Genomic DNA, 17,296 nt, shown 5'->3' with positions numbered 1-17,296 from the left:
AACTTTTTCCTTTCCCAGAGTCCTGATCACGCCGCTACATTAAATACGTCCAACTCTTCTTCATAAGACAAGATACAAGACCATTTGTTTTTTCCTTTTGCTGCCAAGGGTAAATCACAAATGACTTGGTGGATTTTTATAAATTTTTGGTACAAATCGTAGATTTTACCTATTATGTTTTATTGGAAGTGTGAATGTTTTTTACTGGATCGCCCAAGGCTACAACTTTCCATCTCCGCTACCCATGGACGTTAGACGCCAGACCAAGTGCATGAGTTGTATACAGTATTTCTCACGTGGCAAGAAGCAGCTGGACAGGGGAGACTTTTTTTATGGAGTTTATTATATATGTACATGGAATTACAGAAGCGATAAATTCTGTTTGGAAAGTGTCATTTTATTCTTCGGCTGTGAATATACAGCATTGTATGTAAGATAAAAATTTATACAGCATAAATATTATGAAATCTCTGACCGTGTCCAATCTCTTCCTTGACGTCAAGTAGAACAGGGAGCCGGGCGCGTTCTGTGTCCTGTACAAGTACAAAATACACAGCTCAACACATAGTATCGGACATTGGTGAGAACTAGAGATGAGTGAACACTGTTCGGATCAGCCGTTCCGAACAGCACGCTCCCATAGAAATGAATGGAAGTGGCCGGCACGCAGGGGGTTAAGCGGCCGGCCGCCGGCAAAGTCTGCGTGCCAGGTGCTTCCATTCATTTCTATGGGAGCGTGCTGTTTGGATTGGCTGATCCGAACAGTGTTTGCTCATCTCTAGTGAGAACCACTGCGGGCTAAAGCGGAGCTTTTTAATAGTATAGCGTGCATGTGAGGAATGACTCTATATCTGCTCATCATATAAGTAGACTATACATAGATTTTTATATAAAAAAGATGAAGTATACAGCAAGACTTTGTCCATCATACATTTAATGGCTCCGATCTATAAAACATGGCGTACATACCCGATCTCTGTTTTCACTGAGTCACTTTACAGTTCAATCCAGCTTTCTCACACCGAGCTTCAGTGGCCCCTTTGCCGCTCTCCGTTCTGCCCTCTTGGCTTCTATTTCTCGCTGCCGTTCCTCCCTCTTCTTCTTAGCGATCTCTGCCTTGCTTAGACCTGTCAAAGAAGCAACTTACACGTTCACATAATACTATTACATACAAGGCCTGAAAGCCAACCAAGATGGACTATATTTTATGGCATCTCACCCTGCTCCGCTTCCACAGACTCCCAGTTGTCATCTCCGCCCCAGTCTCCGGCTCCTTCTGAACTAGGATTATCATCTTGTTTCTGTGGAAGAGTCACGGGATAAGTCTTGCCGCTAAGTTTCTCCTTCTCCCACAAACTTCTATAATGGCTGGATAGGTAAAGACCCTATAGTGGGGGATTTATCAAGACCGGCATATTTTGTGCCAGCAGAGGGCGCTCCCAATTCACTATGAGGCTGCAAATACACACCAGGGCCTTGCTAGCATGGATTTACAGTATATCACTTCTGTGCTGGCCCTGCACATTCCCAATTTTGGAAAAGCTGTGAGGCTGATGCAAAAACAGCACTTGCAACTAAGGGTTAGTCATCAATATGCAAGTTTGGGGAAAGCAATACTGCCATGTGGAAGTAAATATAAAAATAAAATAATAGCATGCCATTATTCCTGCCAGAGATTTATGAATAGCTTGACAATAGGGCGTTACCAGCTAAGGGGGTGTATGGCTGCACCTCTCGGACAATAGCAGTGGTAACAGTTGTCAATTTATTCAAATATTTCTAAGAGGAATACAAGTATGTACTAAAGCAGACATGCCGGGAGAGGCGACACAACGTCATTCTTTAGAGTACAGAGCAGTGACGCACAACGTATAAAAAGAAACTTCAGCAGAATATTTGGACAGAACTTTCCTTACCTGCCCGGCTTTGTCAGTAGCAACAGCGAAGAAGTCGGCGTTTTTCCCGCTCCCTTCTGTAGCCCCCCAGTTGTATTCACTGGCTGGTCTTGTGCCCTCTGGCTGGGGGAAGGAGGACTGGGTTCGCCCTTTGGTCTGGGAAATGGGCTGAAAAGCGTCCTCCCACCCCCAGTTATCCTCAGCGGAGCTCTTGTTATCCACCAGTCTATGATCGGTTTTGTTTTTTGATGAAATGTGTGAAACCTGAGAAGAGAAGCCAAAGAGATTACAACCATATAAGTCACTGACACAATCAATGTCTTACTTGTGTTGGCTATGGGTGATGGCGTACGGTAAGCTCCTATGTCTGCCCTATAACAGTGCGGCAGATATACGGCACAGTCTACACTTCCTATAGCACGATACATTCAGACAGGGATAAAGAGGTTCCAAATGTGTTGTAATCTAAAAGATCTCACAGCTTCATGAGCCGTGACTTGTATACCATATATACTGCCTGACATAACAGCTCCTCTTACCGCCTTTTTACTCGTACTCTGTCCCCAGGCCGTGTCCCAGTCATCGCTCTCAGGCTGTGCTTTGCTCTGATCTGAATCCTAAATACAAAAAAAAAATTATTATTCTTAATAAAGTGGTCATGTAGTAACACTGCACATCACACACCAGGCCAAGCATAAGATATCACTTACCTCCAGACTTCCCCAGTCTTCATCATCCCACCGGTCTAAGGGATTGTCATCGACCTCATTTTCGTCATCTTCCGGTTCATATTGGGATTTTAGGGATGAGGTAGAGATGGGAACTGCGGCGGGGGCGGTATCTAGAGGAACAGGAACAAAGGATGAAACAATCAGCGCGACAAACAATTCCTGCACAACTTATAAGCCATGGATGGCGCTCTGCATGCAAGTAGCTCGGGGACCACGGTCTCTGTGTATAATTGTATTACATGTCACCAATGTGCAGGGTTAAGTTGTAATACTGAGGTAGACAAGCACCCTATGATCAATGGCCAAGACTGAGTTTTCTCCAAAACTGGATATTAGTATGTCTGTCAAACAATGGTGTTGTGGCCGTGTGACCACCATGACTAACATGTACATCATCAAGTGAGATGTTAAAGAGATTTCCTGGGCTATAAATATTAATAAAGATATAGTACTAATGTCAAAATGGTGGATTAACTTCACAGAAGCTAATACACAGAGAATAGAGCAGGAAGCGGACAGCGCTGTTCTATGTAGTGGCAGAACGGAGTCACTGTAGCTTTGCTCTCATTCAAATTAACTTGCAGTACTAAATCTGGCCACTATATGGAGAACAGTGCTGTCTGCTTCCTGCTGCATTCTCTGTATCAGCTGCTGTGAACAGCTAATCATCGGTATTGAGCACACCGTCAGCTTTCCTGGAGTTGGATATATCGGAAGATGTCAAAAGGCCGACCTTACAGCCTAGTGTCATCATAAATAATTCTATTGAGTTGAGTAATAACTAAGGGTAGGTTCACACTATCGTTATTTATTGTCCGTTGCTCTGACCCTTTATAGAATGAGAGAAACAAACTTCCATTATAAAAGTAAACATGACAATTTTTTTATTTTTTTTTTACATTACAGCCAATGGGTATAGACACCAGATCAAGGGGGTGGGGGGGGGGGGGGTTTACCATCTACATTCGTCACTCTATCACCAATAAGAGTTCCTTGCATCCTATGATAGTGTGATCATCCCCTTAGACAAAATAAAATGGCAGACTTTCAGAGCAGAGTTACCTGGTTTGGTGGCTTCTGCAGGTGCGGCTGTTGCGGGTACAGAAGGTCCAACGGCTGGTGCTGGTTCTGGTCCACCCGATGGACTGGTGCGGATGAATTTAGACGTCAAGGATGAGACTCCTGTTACAGCCCAACCAGCCCATCCCCCGACGACACCTGGGCTTGTTGATGCTGAATGTACATCTTTTTCTGGAGGAATAACAGAAACCTTGATGATTGGATTGGATATAGTATAGAGATTTCATAACCAAGTTATTGGCAGGCAGGAATAAGAAGCAGCGGTGCCAGGGTTATGTGCTCTGCCCACAACCTGACCAGTACTGTGTTGGATATTGCCCCTCACCTACCATGGAATAGTAATGACAATATTCTAACCACATAAGTGACAAGCCCCAGAGACACGAGACACGGCATGCAGCTGCGCCAACATATTTCACCTACCAAGCTCCGCTAACTGCGATGGATCCTCTGATACGGCCTCCAGTTTATCCAGAAAGCTACGGATGGTTTTGAATGCCTAGAAGAAATGTATATATTATATAAAGCCTGCCAGGCACTGAATTCTGGCCCCGTAATCGTGACAGCTTGTATTCTGCTTACCTGATCCCGGACGCTCTTTTCGGGATCTATTGTGACCCCACATAGTACAGGAAGAATTTTCCCAGCGCAGTCGTTCATGGAGTAAAAGTTGTGTGTAGCGGCGAAACCGAGGACACCGGCCGCACGAGATGGTGAAAAGGGGTCTTTGGTGGCTCTGCTGAATGCCGATATCAAGACCCTCTGTCGTGTCTGCAAAAATGACAAGTAGGATTAAGGGCCGCTCACTGCTGCCATTCACAATAAGCGAAAACAGGTCACTTCTTTAGCAGATTGCATGCTTTTACTAGTTCTCTGTCTATAAACGGCAGTGACGGAGTCCAAGCCATAAATGTGGGTTATAAACTAGGCCGAGAATGGAAGTCCCCAACCCAATCTCATGGCCACAATGAAGGAAGATAAGGCAACGTATGCACGGGTCTCTTGATTCAAAAATAGATGAGCCGACCACCTCAGGAATTTTTGAAACTCCCATAGAAGTCAATGGAGAGTCACAAACACGTGCGCACGGCCATCTCTACCTTAATCACTAGGACTCGCATCTATTACGCATCTATGTGGAAACAGCCATAAATATCGTGCTCTTTAAATACAGTCACATCCTTTGGGGTTTGCCGAATGAGAAAAACCATCGCTGCTTTCTTCCTAAAACAGTGTCACAACTGTCCGTTAATGTGAACTGACTGCAATGCCACGTACAAACCAAGGACAGGTATGATACGGTTTCTAGAAGACATCAGCCATATATTTGTAATCTTCGACAACGGCATTAAAACCCTAGTATGGCCTTTACTCACCGCAGGGTTCAGGTACGATGCAATCTTGCCCAGACACACCGTTGTATTGCAGCGGATTGGTCCCTGGTCATCACGCGCTTGCAGCCGAGCAAAATGTTTCATCAGCTCCACGTTCAGGTTATTTTCATTTAACTTGGGAGCCAGGAGCAGCATGGACTAGAGAGGAAAACAAGGCACATCGCCTCAATAGGAGGTCACACGGGGTGGCGCAATAATACAATAAGTCAGATACTACATATATTAAACCAAAAAAACAAATGTTGCGACATAAATTCTAAAATTGTAGCAAAGTTCCTAATGAGACCTCATAATTGATATTTAATAAAAACTTGGGGTGTGATCACACCTGCACTGGTTCTTCTGGTCCATCACCAGAGCTGCGAGTAGTAATTAATGCTGAAATCTGTCACAGCGCTCACTCCATAGGCTGTTAGTGCTCCCCTCCTCCGCCACCTCCCCAGCAACTTTGGGTCACAGCGCCCCCATGTGGAATCAAACAATTGGGCTAATACATTTCAATATTAACATAGTGTATCGCACCATCCCTAGTCTAGAGAGCAAGTGGGAACTGCTGCTATACGTCACTTAGTACTGAAATATCAATCTCTGATACAAACCATTTGTTCATCCACAGTATCAAAGTAACAATGAATTTTCGGTGCATCGTGCTCCCCCTCCCGTAGGGTTCTGGCTTATCCCGTAGAACCCCTTTAAATGAATAAAGCAGACAACTTCCCCATACTGCCATTACCTTCACAGTCTGTTCACGTATAGCTGGGTTTGTATCCATAAAACCATGGACCACGTGGGGGAAGATTTGGGAGTTGACGGTGGGCTCAGTAAGATACTGGATGAAATTCTCCATCTGTTTCAGGTAAAATCACAAGAAACTCAGATTAAGAGCAGAACAAAAAAGATATTCATCATCGCCAAACAATGGTATATAGGGTGGTATACTCTATACAGAGCCCCTGGCTGACATGTCACCAAGTACACAAAGCTGCAGGCAGAAGATACATTATTCACTGAACTACAGCGGCTGCTGCATAACCTCTTTATAAAGGGAAGCTTCACATACAAGTGTGTGGTATCTCTGTTACTGCACAAAGGGCCATCAAAGCTTTGATCAACCACAGCCTGACGTCTCCAGACCGCAGAGATCCTCTTATCCATAGGTCCAGCTTAGACATCTTACATTAGATGCCATACTGTCTGCAGATGCCACCAAAGAACTTACTCCAGTTGGGTATCGAAACCTATTATTCCGTCACTTGGCTGCGTGCCCGGGCAAACAGGAGGCGAATGTTGGACGTATTCTAGAAGAGCAATGGAATAATATTCTGGAGCTCACTCCAAAACCTCTATGGGGTGCAGAGATGATCTCCTCTGTATTTACTGACTAGAATATATCGCACTCCTACTTCACTTATTAGGATTGGGTAACACTCAGATGCCGTATCCTTGAGCCATGTGTTAGCGCCCATTGGCAGAGTCTATGGTATACAATTAAGAGCAGATCCCAGGGCTTGTTTACTGGCCTGTTTGTGGAGGGGAGAGGGGAAAACTTTGGAATCCCTTTGACCTTAGGAATCCTAAGAATTCTGTTCCAAGCTAGGAAGCTGTTGCCGTTCCACTGGTTGAAATCCTTGTCATTGTCCATGGCGGAGATAAAGGTTATAATAAATTAATCCAGCTAGAATTAAAAGAAAGGGGGTCATATGGGGGGGGGTCATGGTTTGATATTCCAGGACTCCCTTCTGCACTCTCTCAGTGTTTCCCCTAGGCCTTGCAACACTGCTCTGCATTTAGAGACTGTTCCTATTCATAGTATGTATGCCTCTCCCCCAGGCCACTGTCACGCAGCCCCTCCTTAAGCAGATATTTGGACAATGGAACACGTATAAAGGGCAATGTGTGCTCATCATTCTGTGTATACACTTCTACACCATTATAATCCTTAAATTGGTTGTTGCTGCTGGTGGGGGTTTGGGTTAGTTTAGCCTAAATGTTGTACCTTGTCCTCATTGTAATTTATTGTGAAGATTTCTGTGTTTTGGTTTCCATAAATAGGATCGGGATAAAAGGGGATCTCTCACTTTCAGAAATCTGTAAATACATCCACAGAAGTGGCAAATCCTTACTGTCCCCTTGTGTGCCCTTTGCTTTACTTGCGGCTCCTTGTATCACTATTATTTACTTACAGTGAATCTGTGGACAAACTATATTTCCCAGGATTCATTTGCCTGCTCTCACTCTGTATACCCCTCCCCCTCTCCACCCCTCCCTGCTACAGGGTCTATTTTGTATCTCACGTCTTCAGTCCATGTAGCATTGCTCCCCTCTACATATCTGACCGAACAATAAAATCACTCCCATGACTGGCTTCAAGGGGCAAGGAGGTCACTTGCTGCTGTGACATTTCGTGGCTGAACTGCTCACAGGGAGGGTTAGTGAGATTACAAACAAAACATCACAGCTGTGGTTAAAATAAATCAAGATAAATGAGGCCAAATTTAATATATATTAGGAAGTGTTTTGCATTGATGCATCCAGGCCTATATTTTTTAAAAAACTGGATAACCCCTTTAAATATAATAGAATAAGGTTTTGACCTGTAAGCACCATGGCATTCAACATCATGGTGGGACATGCTGGGATGGCCCTACTGCCATAGGGCCTGATACAGGTACACCGCTTACCCTATGGTTAAAGTGCTCCTGCAGGCTGTGTGTGGTATTGCAACTTAGCCCCTTCAATGTACTATACTTCAATGTAGCTGAGCTGCAATCCCACAGATGGACAGATGTGGTGCTGTTTATGAAAGAATGGACAAACCCCTTTAAATATACTCTTGCATTTTTCTCAGACTTCTACGCTCACAAAATATAGGACAAATCTTTCGACATCTTCTATATCATGGACAAGAGCTCTTCATAGTATCAGTTGAAATAAGGCAAAAAAAAAACAAAAAACCCCTCTCTCTATAAAAGAAGTCCCGCACCTGCTGCAGCAGTCGTATCCTCATGGCTCGGTCGGTGGAAGAAAACATCTTCACAATGATGGGGATGATCTTCTGCTGATATTCATCTGCATTCAGGAATTTACCAATCTACAACAGAAACAAGAGAATATATCGGGCTGTGAAGTGTTAGAATAGAAAGGAGAACAATAACGTAGCCATCTTGATGGTGGTGGGCACAATCTGCTGTCCTATTCTAGTGTGTGGAAACATGGCGGAGGGGGCAGTGACAAAAAATTAGCTATCATATGGTTTCATATTCAGTATGGCTTATTTTATGGCTCCTTCGGCACAACAGAGGGATGTAAACTGGGGGGGGGGGAGGTGAAGTGAGGGGCTGGCAGGGGAGCAGCTTCAAATAGCATCACGTGATTGTGCTTCAGAAGTTACTATCACTTCTCTGTGATCACCAAAAACAGTAACATTTTGCTGATCACGGTGATGATAAAGGAACTAAAAGATTCCCTTATCAAAGAGGAACTCCCTGACTTTAAGCTGTCGGCGAAATTCACATCTGCACGCAAGGGGGTGTGATTGCCCGCGCTCCTGCCCGACACCACCCAATGAGGCCTACTTATCTTATTAGGCCTCAAAACTAACTGCACTGAATGTTCGGGAATGGCTGGAACTAAAGAAGAACTCCAACTTTACCAGTATCAGTGGAGTGGTGCCTATTCAAGGATTCTAAGAACTGGAGGTGGTGAAAGGTCCTCTTTAAGAGAATTTGGGAATTGATATGTCTGAAAAGTTTAAGATTGCAAAACAAGGAGTGACGTGTTCCAAACCTATAAAGAACAGATCTGTCTTAAGGTTCGCACGGTGCTCACTTTAAATAAGGGTGTAAGGATTACAGCGCCGGCACTGCCAAACTCAAAAGCGGTCAGTAGCTGCGGAAGGATCTTATGCCGACAGAAATCTTCAGGAAAGGAATCCAAGTGTTCACTGAGCTGCTCGAAAAATGTCTGACGTTCAGCGGGGTCTTTAATCTGTAGGGGGGAAAAAAGTAATAAAAATTGTAGTGTAAGGGAACGCGCCAACTGTAATGGAATAATAAACTAGTAATATAAAGCCGTAAAACAACATGGCGGCTTCAAGCACCTCCCAGGCATACGTTCCATGTGTGAGGGCACTGACCTGTATTTCTTCAAGGAACAGATTGGTTTCTACAAAGCTGTTGCTGAGGAATCCCCCAGGAGCGCAGCAGTTCTGCAGGAATCGTGCAGGGTTGGGACGGATTTTAGGATTTGCTCCAACGAGTTCGCAGTAGTGAGGCACCAGTGATTTAGGGATCTGAAGTACACAATGATAAGGATTACCTAAGAATGGTACTGATATAGATGTGGACACCAAGAATCTATACAATCACCATAATACAGTCCTGGCCTAGGTGATGACTACTTTACTTAAAGGGGTTGTCCAGGACATAGGAGAGTTCATTAGTTTCAGATCAGCCATAGTTAAACACCAAGACCCTGCGTCAATCAGCTGCTGAGCGGAAGCCATATATCAGGTATATGGCCAGAGACGGCGTTGGTCCTATTCGGGTAAATGGGAGCAGACCAGCAGTTCCTGGCTATACTGTCCGGTCAGGGAGCTGTATGCAGAGTAAGAATGGCGCTGGGAATTAGAACTCTGCCCCCATTCACTTAAACAGGATCAAATCAGGTTCCCGCCATATAACGGGTATATGTCCATTGGCGGCCAAAACAGCCAATATCCGCAGGATCTGGGTGACGGAACGAGACTGATCTGATACTGATGACCTATCCTGTGGAAAGGTCAGCGGTATCCAACTTTGCTATGTTCTCAGCAATCCCTTTAAACCCATACCAACCAGGCAGTCTATAAAGTCAGAGCTTTTTATGATTGCAGCACCAAAAGGATAGGCCCTGTTATACTAAATATATATGTTTATTACGGTTATGTTCACACATGGCAGATTTGGCACACACCTTCTTCAACTATCTCATTGAACTCAATGGGATCAGCAAAACTATATGCAAACACTGTGAAACAAACCCATTAATCTGCAGCATGTGGACAAGGGGCAATAGTATACAGTTACCGTACCTTTCCAAGTGAGCGAAGAGCTGTGGGGCGTGGAAGAGGGCCATTGAAGACTTCCCAGATTAAGCAACCAAGACACCACATGTCTGCTGACCTGTTACAGGGAGAGCACTGGTCACAACCGCGCTATATCACGTCACATAGAGAACATTTACCTGGACATACAGGGTGGGACCGGAATATGTTGGGCCCATCAAAGGAAACGGTTCTGTGGCCCAACCTACAACAACAACTACGTAGATCACGTTATGTGCACATCCACATTTACACTATGTGATCAAAAGTATCCGGACCCCTGGCTGAAAATGACTTACAAGTTGGTGGCGCCCTCCATGGGTAATGCTGGATACAATATGGTGTTGGCCCACCCTTAGCCTTGATGACGGCTTCCACTCTCGCAGGCAGACGTTCAATCAGATACTGGAAGGTTTCTTGGGGAATGGCCGCCCATTCTTCACGGAGTGCTGCACTGAGGAGAGGTATCGATGTAGGTCGGTGAGGCCTGGCACCAAGTCGGCGTTCCAAAACATCCCAAAGGTGTTCTATAGGATTCAAGTCAGGACTCTGTGCAGGGCAGTCCATTACAGAGATGTTATTGTGGTGTAACCACTCCGCCACAGGCCGGGCAGTATGGACAGGTGCTCCATCGTGTTGTAAGATGCAATCGCCATCCCCGAATTGCTCTTCAACAGTGGGAAGCAAGAAGGTGTTTAAAACATCAATGTAGGCCTGTGCTGTGATAGTGCCACGCAAAACAACAAGGGGTGCAAGCCCCCTCCATTACCGATGGAGGGCGCCACGAACTTGTAAGTCACTTTCAGCCAGGTGTCCGGATACTTTTGATCACATAGTGTATCTGCATAGTTACATATCACAGCTGAGAAAAGTCTGTTTCTAGATGAATTGCCTTCTGCTGGACCTTTAGGGCCCTGTTGTATTAGGGGCCACTGCTACACTAGTGGGCCAGTCCGACCCTGTGACGGGCTATGGGAAGAAATATTTAGTGGACTCTCACATACCATTTCTCCCCAGAGGTTTTTACGCGGTCTGACTTCTCAGGGGGATTATATTTCTCCAGTTCAGGACCTTTTTTGGGGGCACTTTCTTCACTACCCGCTGGGTACATATAGTCCAGGCCCCCAAGTTTCCACTCCCCTGCCCGGTCCACAAACACGGCTGACATGTAGACATTGTTGTGAATGAGGTTGCAGTCGTTTGTCAGAAAACTGAGCGCTTTCTAAATCCAAAGAGAGAAGATATTAGAATGGAATTAAGCATGGAGATAGATTTATAGTGACACATATAAGGTAAGACGCAACAAATACACTCACCACTATCTGGTGAAGGCCCCACGAGATTTCCAGCTCGCTGATTCCTCCGGAGTCAGCCCTGGATTTTATGTAGGTTCCCAGAGAGGTCACTGGTTCAGTCACTATGTATAAACATTTGTCTGTCTGCGGCACAAGAGGAATATGGGGTCAGAGCGATGGGGTCTCACGTCTGTAGTAATTCGGATTTGTTGTAATGTCATGTATATCTTACAGCCAAATGTGTATTGTACCAATGCATCTCAAACGGGGTTCTCTGGGCACTCCCAGCTTATCATATTCACAGATTCACCATCAATATCTGATCAATGGGAGTCCAACAACAAGACCCCGCACAGATCAGCAACTGCTGTTTACAGAGCCAGAAGCAGCTTTGCTCATATTCACATAATAGCAGTAAAGCAGAGCTGCAGTACCCCAGCGTCACCACTAGAGTGGATGGGGCTCCAGCGCAGCAGTACAGCATCTTCAGTCCTCATACACAGCAGCAGCTGTTAGCACCTGGATAAGCTGATCGGTGTGGGGGTCGGGGTGTCAATCATATACTGATGGCCTATTCTGAGGATTGTGGACTCAGTAAGCCAAAACACCAATTCTGACTCTTCTATTTTTCCACAGCCCAACTCCAACTCCCGCATAACTGGCTGATAATCAGGGTCAATCAAAAGCAGTAAAAATCCTCTAATTTCTTTAAAAAAAAAAAAAAAAAATTGAAAGTAAAAATGTAACAAATTACACAATAGGAATGACTGTGTAACATAGGCCATCAATATTAGATTGAAGGGGGCCCCAACAGATCACTAGAACCATGACAGCGCTGCCCCATTGAAGTCTATGCAACAGCGCCGCAATACCTACACTCACCACTACAGGTGAAGGGCACATGAGCATTTCGTCTTGGTACCGGTGATCTGTGGGTGTCCTGGGTGTTGGACCCACGCAGATCTAATATTAATGGCCTAGCCTAAGGACAGGCCATCAATATTAGAAACCGGATAACCCCTTTAATGGTCAGTGTAGATGCAATAAGCACAATGTACATAGTCTTTAAAGAAATGTCCCAGAATCGCAACTCATAACCTATCGACGTAATAAGATACAGATTTTTGCATGCAGTAGTTTGGCATTTCGTTACAATAGATCCAGCTCACAATAGACATTACCTCTAGGCCATCCACATAGGCCAAGATATTTGGGTGTCTCAAAGTCTTGATTCTTTTCAGGGCAGACTTGGCCGCTTGTGTCTGTTCTTCTGCTCCAGGATGGATTTCGTAAGTGAACACCGATACTGGGTCACCGCCGGCCTTATCAATGAAGACAGAACATACAAGTCAACCAAATAGAACATATAATACATATTAGTAATAACAATATGTGATATCCAATCTATGAGACACAGAGGACTAGTAGCCTATACATAGAGGTGTCTGGCATACAGTTATAAGACGTCTTGGGTTAATGCAGCAGAGGAGAAGCGTCTTGGGTTCATTGTGTGGAGACACGTTCCCACAAAAGGGATCTGCTGAACGTGTGAGAATATGGATATATGGACCATTTGTACATTGCAGTTCTCCATGAGCTGATGGGTAGAGGCTAGATGGCACACACTGTATACAGCAAGGATACATGTACATCTAGCCTGGCCATGACTGAACATCTGAAATAGGGCCCGTCCTCAGTTCTGACCCGGACTCACAGCCAAATACACTGAGAATACATGGCTGTGTGTATTTGGCCAAAGAAATGAATAATCGTGAGAAGACACAGATACAGCAGCGACACAGCACACGGTTCTGTACATGTGGCCTTAGTAGAGAAGAATCTGCGCCATAATTTTCTCTTTACCGCTCAAAACATAAGATAAGATAATCCTTTAATAGTCCCACAGGGGGAAATTTCAGTATGTTACAGCAGCCTAGTAATACAGATACAGGATAATACACAGTAATATATTACAGGACACACATAAGCTGAGAAGAGAAGATATACTAGGAGTCCATAGCAGCTAAGGAACAGAAGAAGAAAGAAGGAAGACATCATAATCATAATCATTAGTTCTCTGTGCGGAGTGTCTTCGCTTGGCCTGATGTAGATTATACAGCCTGGTCGCGGTTGGAAGGAAGGTCTTGCGATAGCGGCTCCTTCTCACACTTGGGGTGAAGCAGACGGTCACTTACAGTGCTGCCAAGTCCCATCAAGGTCCCATACTTGGGGTGGGATTTGTTCTCCCGCATGGAGGTCACCACAGACAGTATCCTTCTGTCACCCACCACCTGTACTGGGTCCAGGGGGCTCCCCAGGACAGAGCTGGCCCTTCTGATCAGCCTGCCAAGTCTATTTCTGTCCCTGGTTGATATACTGCTCCCCCAGCAGGCCACACCGAAAAAGATGGCTGAGGCAACCACAGAGTTGAAGAAGGCCCTAAGAAGTGGCCCCTGGACACCGAAGGCCCTCAGCCTCCTGAGCAGGTAGAGCCTGCTGTGACCCTTTCTGTGCAGCGCCTCCAAGTGATCAGCCCAGTCTAGGTTAACCTAGACTAACCTTTCAGTCCCCAGACTACAGTATCTAGACCCCTACCATAACACTGCATATTCAATAACCAGCTGCCATATTGTTTCTCCAAAGTAATAAACAGCACCTGTATACTGATGATGGATCCTGCTACTGCTGTGCTGTCCACAGAATGTAGTACCCTGCCAGGACATTGCCAATTCATCCATAATCATTTGCTGACAGATTGTGCCTTCAGATAAGAAAGTGCAGACTGTAGTAAACAGCACTTATATCCTGATGATAGATCCTGCAAGGTACTGTGCTATCTACAGAATACAGGATGCAGCACCCTGCCAGGACTTTGCAGCCGCCATCATCTGCTGAGCGCCTGTTCCCAGAGCACTAAATACAAAACACATACTGTATTCTGATGATGGATCAGGCTACCTTGTTGTCCACAGAATACAGGATGTAACACCCAGGGTGGACACTGCAGATGAAGCCGCCATCATCTGCTTACAGATTATCTCCAGATCCTGCAGACCACTGTGCTATCCACACAAGTCCTTACAGATGCTGTCACCATCATCAGCTGACAGACTGTCTCACAAAATCAGTAAACGGCGCCTTATTCTGATGACAGATCCCGCAGGCTACCTTTCTTTCCACTGATACTAGAATAAAATATCTAGTACTAGTAAACAGCAGGAGCAGTGATCAGAATCTGTATCCTAATGATTCTTGCATGCTACTGTGCTGTCCTCAGAATACAGGATCTAGTACCCTGCCAGGACATTACAGATACAGCTGCCATCATCTGCTTATATATTCTTCCAGATTAGTAAAAAAAAACCTCCTGTATTCAGATGATGAATCCTGCATGCTACCTTATGGTCTACAGGATCTAGTTCCCTGCCAGGACATTGCAGTTGCGGCTGCAATCATCTGCTAACATATTACTTCTCCAAAGAAGTACGGTAAATACTTTCTGTATTCTGATGATGAATCCGGCAGACTACCTTGCAGTCCACAGAATACAGGATCTACTACCCTGCCAGGACATTACAGATGTGGCCGCCATCACTTGATGACATATTATTTCATCAGAATAGCAAATAGCTGCTGTATTCAGATGCTAAATCTTGCAGACTACCCTCCAGTTCACAGAATACAGGATCTAGTACCCTGCCAGGACATTACAGATGTGGCTGTCATCATCTGCTGTCATATTATTTTTCCAGAGTAGTAAATAGTTCCCGTATACAGATGATGATTCCTGCAGCCCACCTTGCAGTCCACAGAATACAGGATCTACTACCCTGCCAGGGCATTGCAGTTGCGGCCGCCATCATATTATTTCTCCAGTATACTGTATACAGCTGTATACTGATAACAGATCCTGCAGATAATAGTGGAGGGAGAGATCTCAGTGCCACCACATCAGGTAATTGTTATACAGTTTCCTTACATGAGGGTAGTGATGCTTTATATACTGTGTATTATCTGGGGTTCACACCGAGGATCCACATTAGGCAGCAGTGGGGTAAATAACCTTCCCCCCTCAGTGTCTATCACAGGCACCTGCACAGACCCCCAGCCTGGTACAGCCACCCTCCATTACAGCCCATTTGCCCCCATGTTTCCCCTGCTGTCCTAGAGGAGGGGGCGGGATCTTTACTCACCTTCTTCTTGCCTTTCTGAATCCCCCATCCTCCCGGTAATTCCTCTCGCTCCCCGGTAATATCATAAGGAAAATCACGGGCCGGGTCCCGGGACCAGAACCACATCTTCGCACCGGGATAGACACGTCACCGTGACGTCGCACAAAACTGGGAGGGATTACCCAGACACATCACCAGCGGGTCATGTGACCCCAGGAACACACGTCACCAACTCCGTCACGTGATCAGCTGGAGCGCAGGCATAAAGAAAGATCACATGACATGCTTACGTCATTCATTTAAAGGGACAGTAAACCTTTAATTGCCAGGCTGATATCTGCGCGCTATTGTTCGGTGTTACTGCTGTACATATGTGTGATACCATGCAGTGCCCATAGGGGTGCCCAGGCTGTGCCATAGAAGAGCAATTCCAGCACTTCATTCCCTGACACTCAGTAAATCCCTTACACATTGCTGTAAATAAAGGAGTAAATGTCTTGTAGAGAATATCTGCATCAAACAGGAATCATTTTCATACATTTGATGGGATTCGCGCCATTCATTTTGTTACTTTTTATTTCTTGTACTTGTATAGCAAACCAACCTACTACAGGACTGAATGTGCAGCCGCAGCGGATTTACACATTGTAAGACCCAAATCCTCCCAATCCAATCCAGGTCTCTTTGTGCCCCCACACAGTATAATGCCCCTATGGTGGCCCCTTTCCTGGTGTACTTGCAGTATAATGTCCCCCTCCATCTGCCCCCACAGTATATTGTCCCCTTCGAGCTGCACCCACAGTATTAATATTGTCCCTGTCCATCTGTCACGGGGCAATATCACTACTGTGCTCGCTATTATCCATCACTGCTCTGTTCCCTGCAGCGATGATCCGCCTCTACTGCGCATGCGTGGATGCGCAATAGAGGTGGATTAACCACAGCAGTGTTAATAGCAACGCTGTCTGACCCTTCGTTCACATCTGCGTTCGCATGGAGACCCCCGAACAGAATACTGAACGCAACTGCAAGCAGTGTTCAGTAAAAGTACATGGATCCCCATAGACTATAATGGGGTCCGTGTGCTTGCCGTGCGCTGCCCGCATACGAATCATTGTGAACTACTTTCCTGTCCGCATGATCCCTGAGGAGATCTGGCGGCAAGGACACGGACCCCATTATAGTCTATGGGGATTCGTGTGCTTTCACTGGCACACCGCTTGCAGTTGCATTCGGTATTACGTTCGGGGAGGTCCTCATGCGGAGTCCCCCGGTCAGAATACCAAAGCAGATGTGAACGAGGCCTAAGTTTTTGATTAATTATGTTATTTAGAAAGTAGGATGGGGGAGGGTTGTTTAGATTAGTGAGGAGCTTTCCAGTTATCCTGGACAACCCCTTTAAGCGGCACCCCTTTCTTCTGAGAATTCACACACACGTGTCTATCATGTCAAAAATTTCTAGCCCAAATTATATGTGCCGAAGATGCGGAGTGTTTACCAGTGTCTAGTTTCCAGTATCCACAATATTAAATCTGGGCCAGTGAGTCTGAGGCTTATCAACTAGCGAACCAGCAGCAGAAAGCCAAAACTCTTTCTCAGCTTTCTGTCTCGGAATCCAGAGGGACAGAATTTGGAGAGGGATTTGA

The 17,296-nt window shown here is 45.4% G+C and overlaps 2 protein-coding genes across 5 annotated transcripts in view; one reads left to right on the top strand and one right to left on the bottom strand.

Moving 5' to 3' along the window:
- Positions 1-217, top strand: part of CDC42BPG (CDC42 binding protein kinase gamma) — a 64,508-nt gene extending 64,291 nt beyond the window's left edge. For all 4 annotated transcript variants that reach the window (XM_075281434.1, XM_075281433.1, XM_075281432.1 and 1 more), the window contains exon 37: positions 19-217. In XM_075281434.1, coding sequence (XP_075137535.1) covers positions 19-66 — 48 coding nt within the window. In that variant the 3' untranslated portion in view covers positions 67-217. The remainder of the gene's footprint in view (positions 1-18) is intronic.
- Positions 218-376: 159 nt separating this feature from the next.
- Positions 377-15,808, bottom strand: SCYL1 (SCY1 like pseudokinase 1). Its single transcript, XM_075281424.1, has 19 exons — positions 15,672-15,808; positions 12,660-12,800; positions 11,500-11,622; positions 11,188-11,405; positions 10,172-10,262; positions 9,236-9,391; positions 8,929-9,087; positions 8,084-8,191; positions 5,834-5,947; positions 5,083-5,238; positions 4,289-4,477; positions 4,130-4,205; positions 3,689-3,877; positions 2,606-2,736; positions 2,435-2,512; positions 1,917-2,159; positions 1,220-1,301; positions 970-1,127; positions 377-533 (listed from the first exon to the last, which is right to left on the bottom strand). The coding sequence occupies exons 1-18, from the start codon at positions 15,774-15,776 to the stop codon at positions 1,003-1,005; spliced, it is 2,484 nt and encodes an 827-aa protein (XP_075137525.1). The 5' UTR covers positions 15,777-15,808; the 3' UTR covers positions 377-533; positions 970-1,002.
- Positions 15,809-17,296: the final 1,488 nt, after the last annotated feature.

The sequence above is a fragment of the Leptodactylus fuscus genome, chromosome 7 (genome assembly GCF_031893055.1).
Source record: "Leptodactylus fuscus isolate aLepFus1 chromosome 7, aLepFus1.hap2, whole genome shotgun sequence".
NCBI classification, from domain to species: domain Eukaryota; kingdom Metazoa; phylum Chordata; class Amphibia; order Anura; family Leptodactylidae; genus Leptodactylus; species Leptodactylus fuscus.
This window is presented reverse-complemented; position numbering and strand designations above follow the sequence as displayed.

What these genes read in the sequence shown, in the direction of transcription:
- SCYL1 (XM_075281424.1), bottom strand. Translation starts at nt 15,776, where the DNA reads ATGTGGTTCTGGTCCCGGGACCCGGCCCGTGATTTTCCTTATGATATT. An exon ending in TCCTTACACCCTTATTTAAA is followed by an intron (nt 8,192 to 8,928) that starts GTGAGCACCGTG and finishes TTTCTGTTGTAG; the next exon opens with ATTGGTAAATTCCTGAATGC. An exon ending in ATCGCAGTTAGCGGAGCTTG is followed by an intron (nt 3,878 to 4,129) that starts GTAGGTGAAATA and finishes TTATTCCTCCAG; the next exon opens with AAAAAGATGTACATTCAGCA.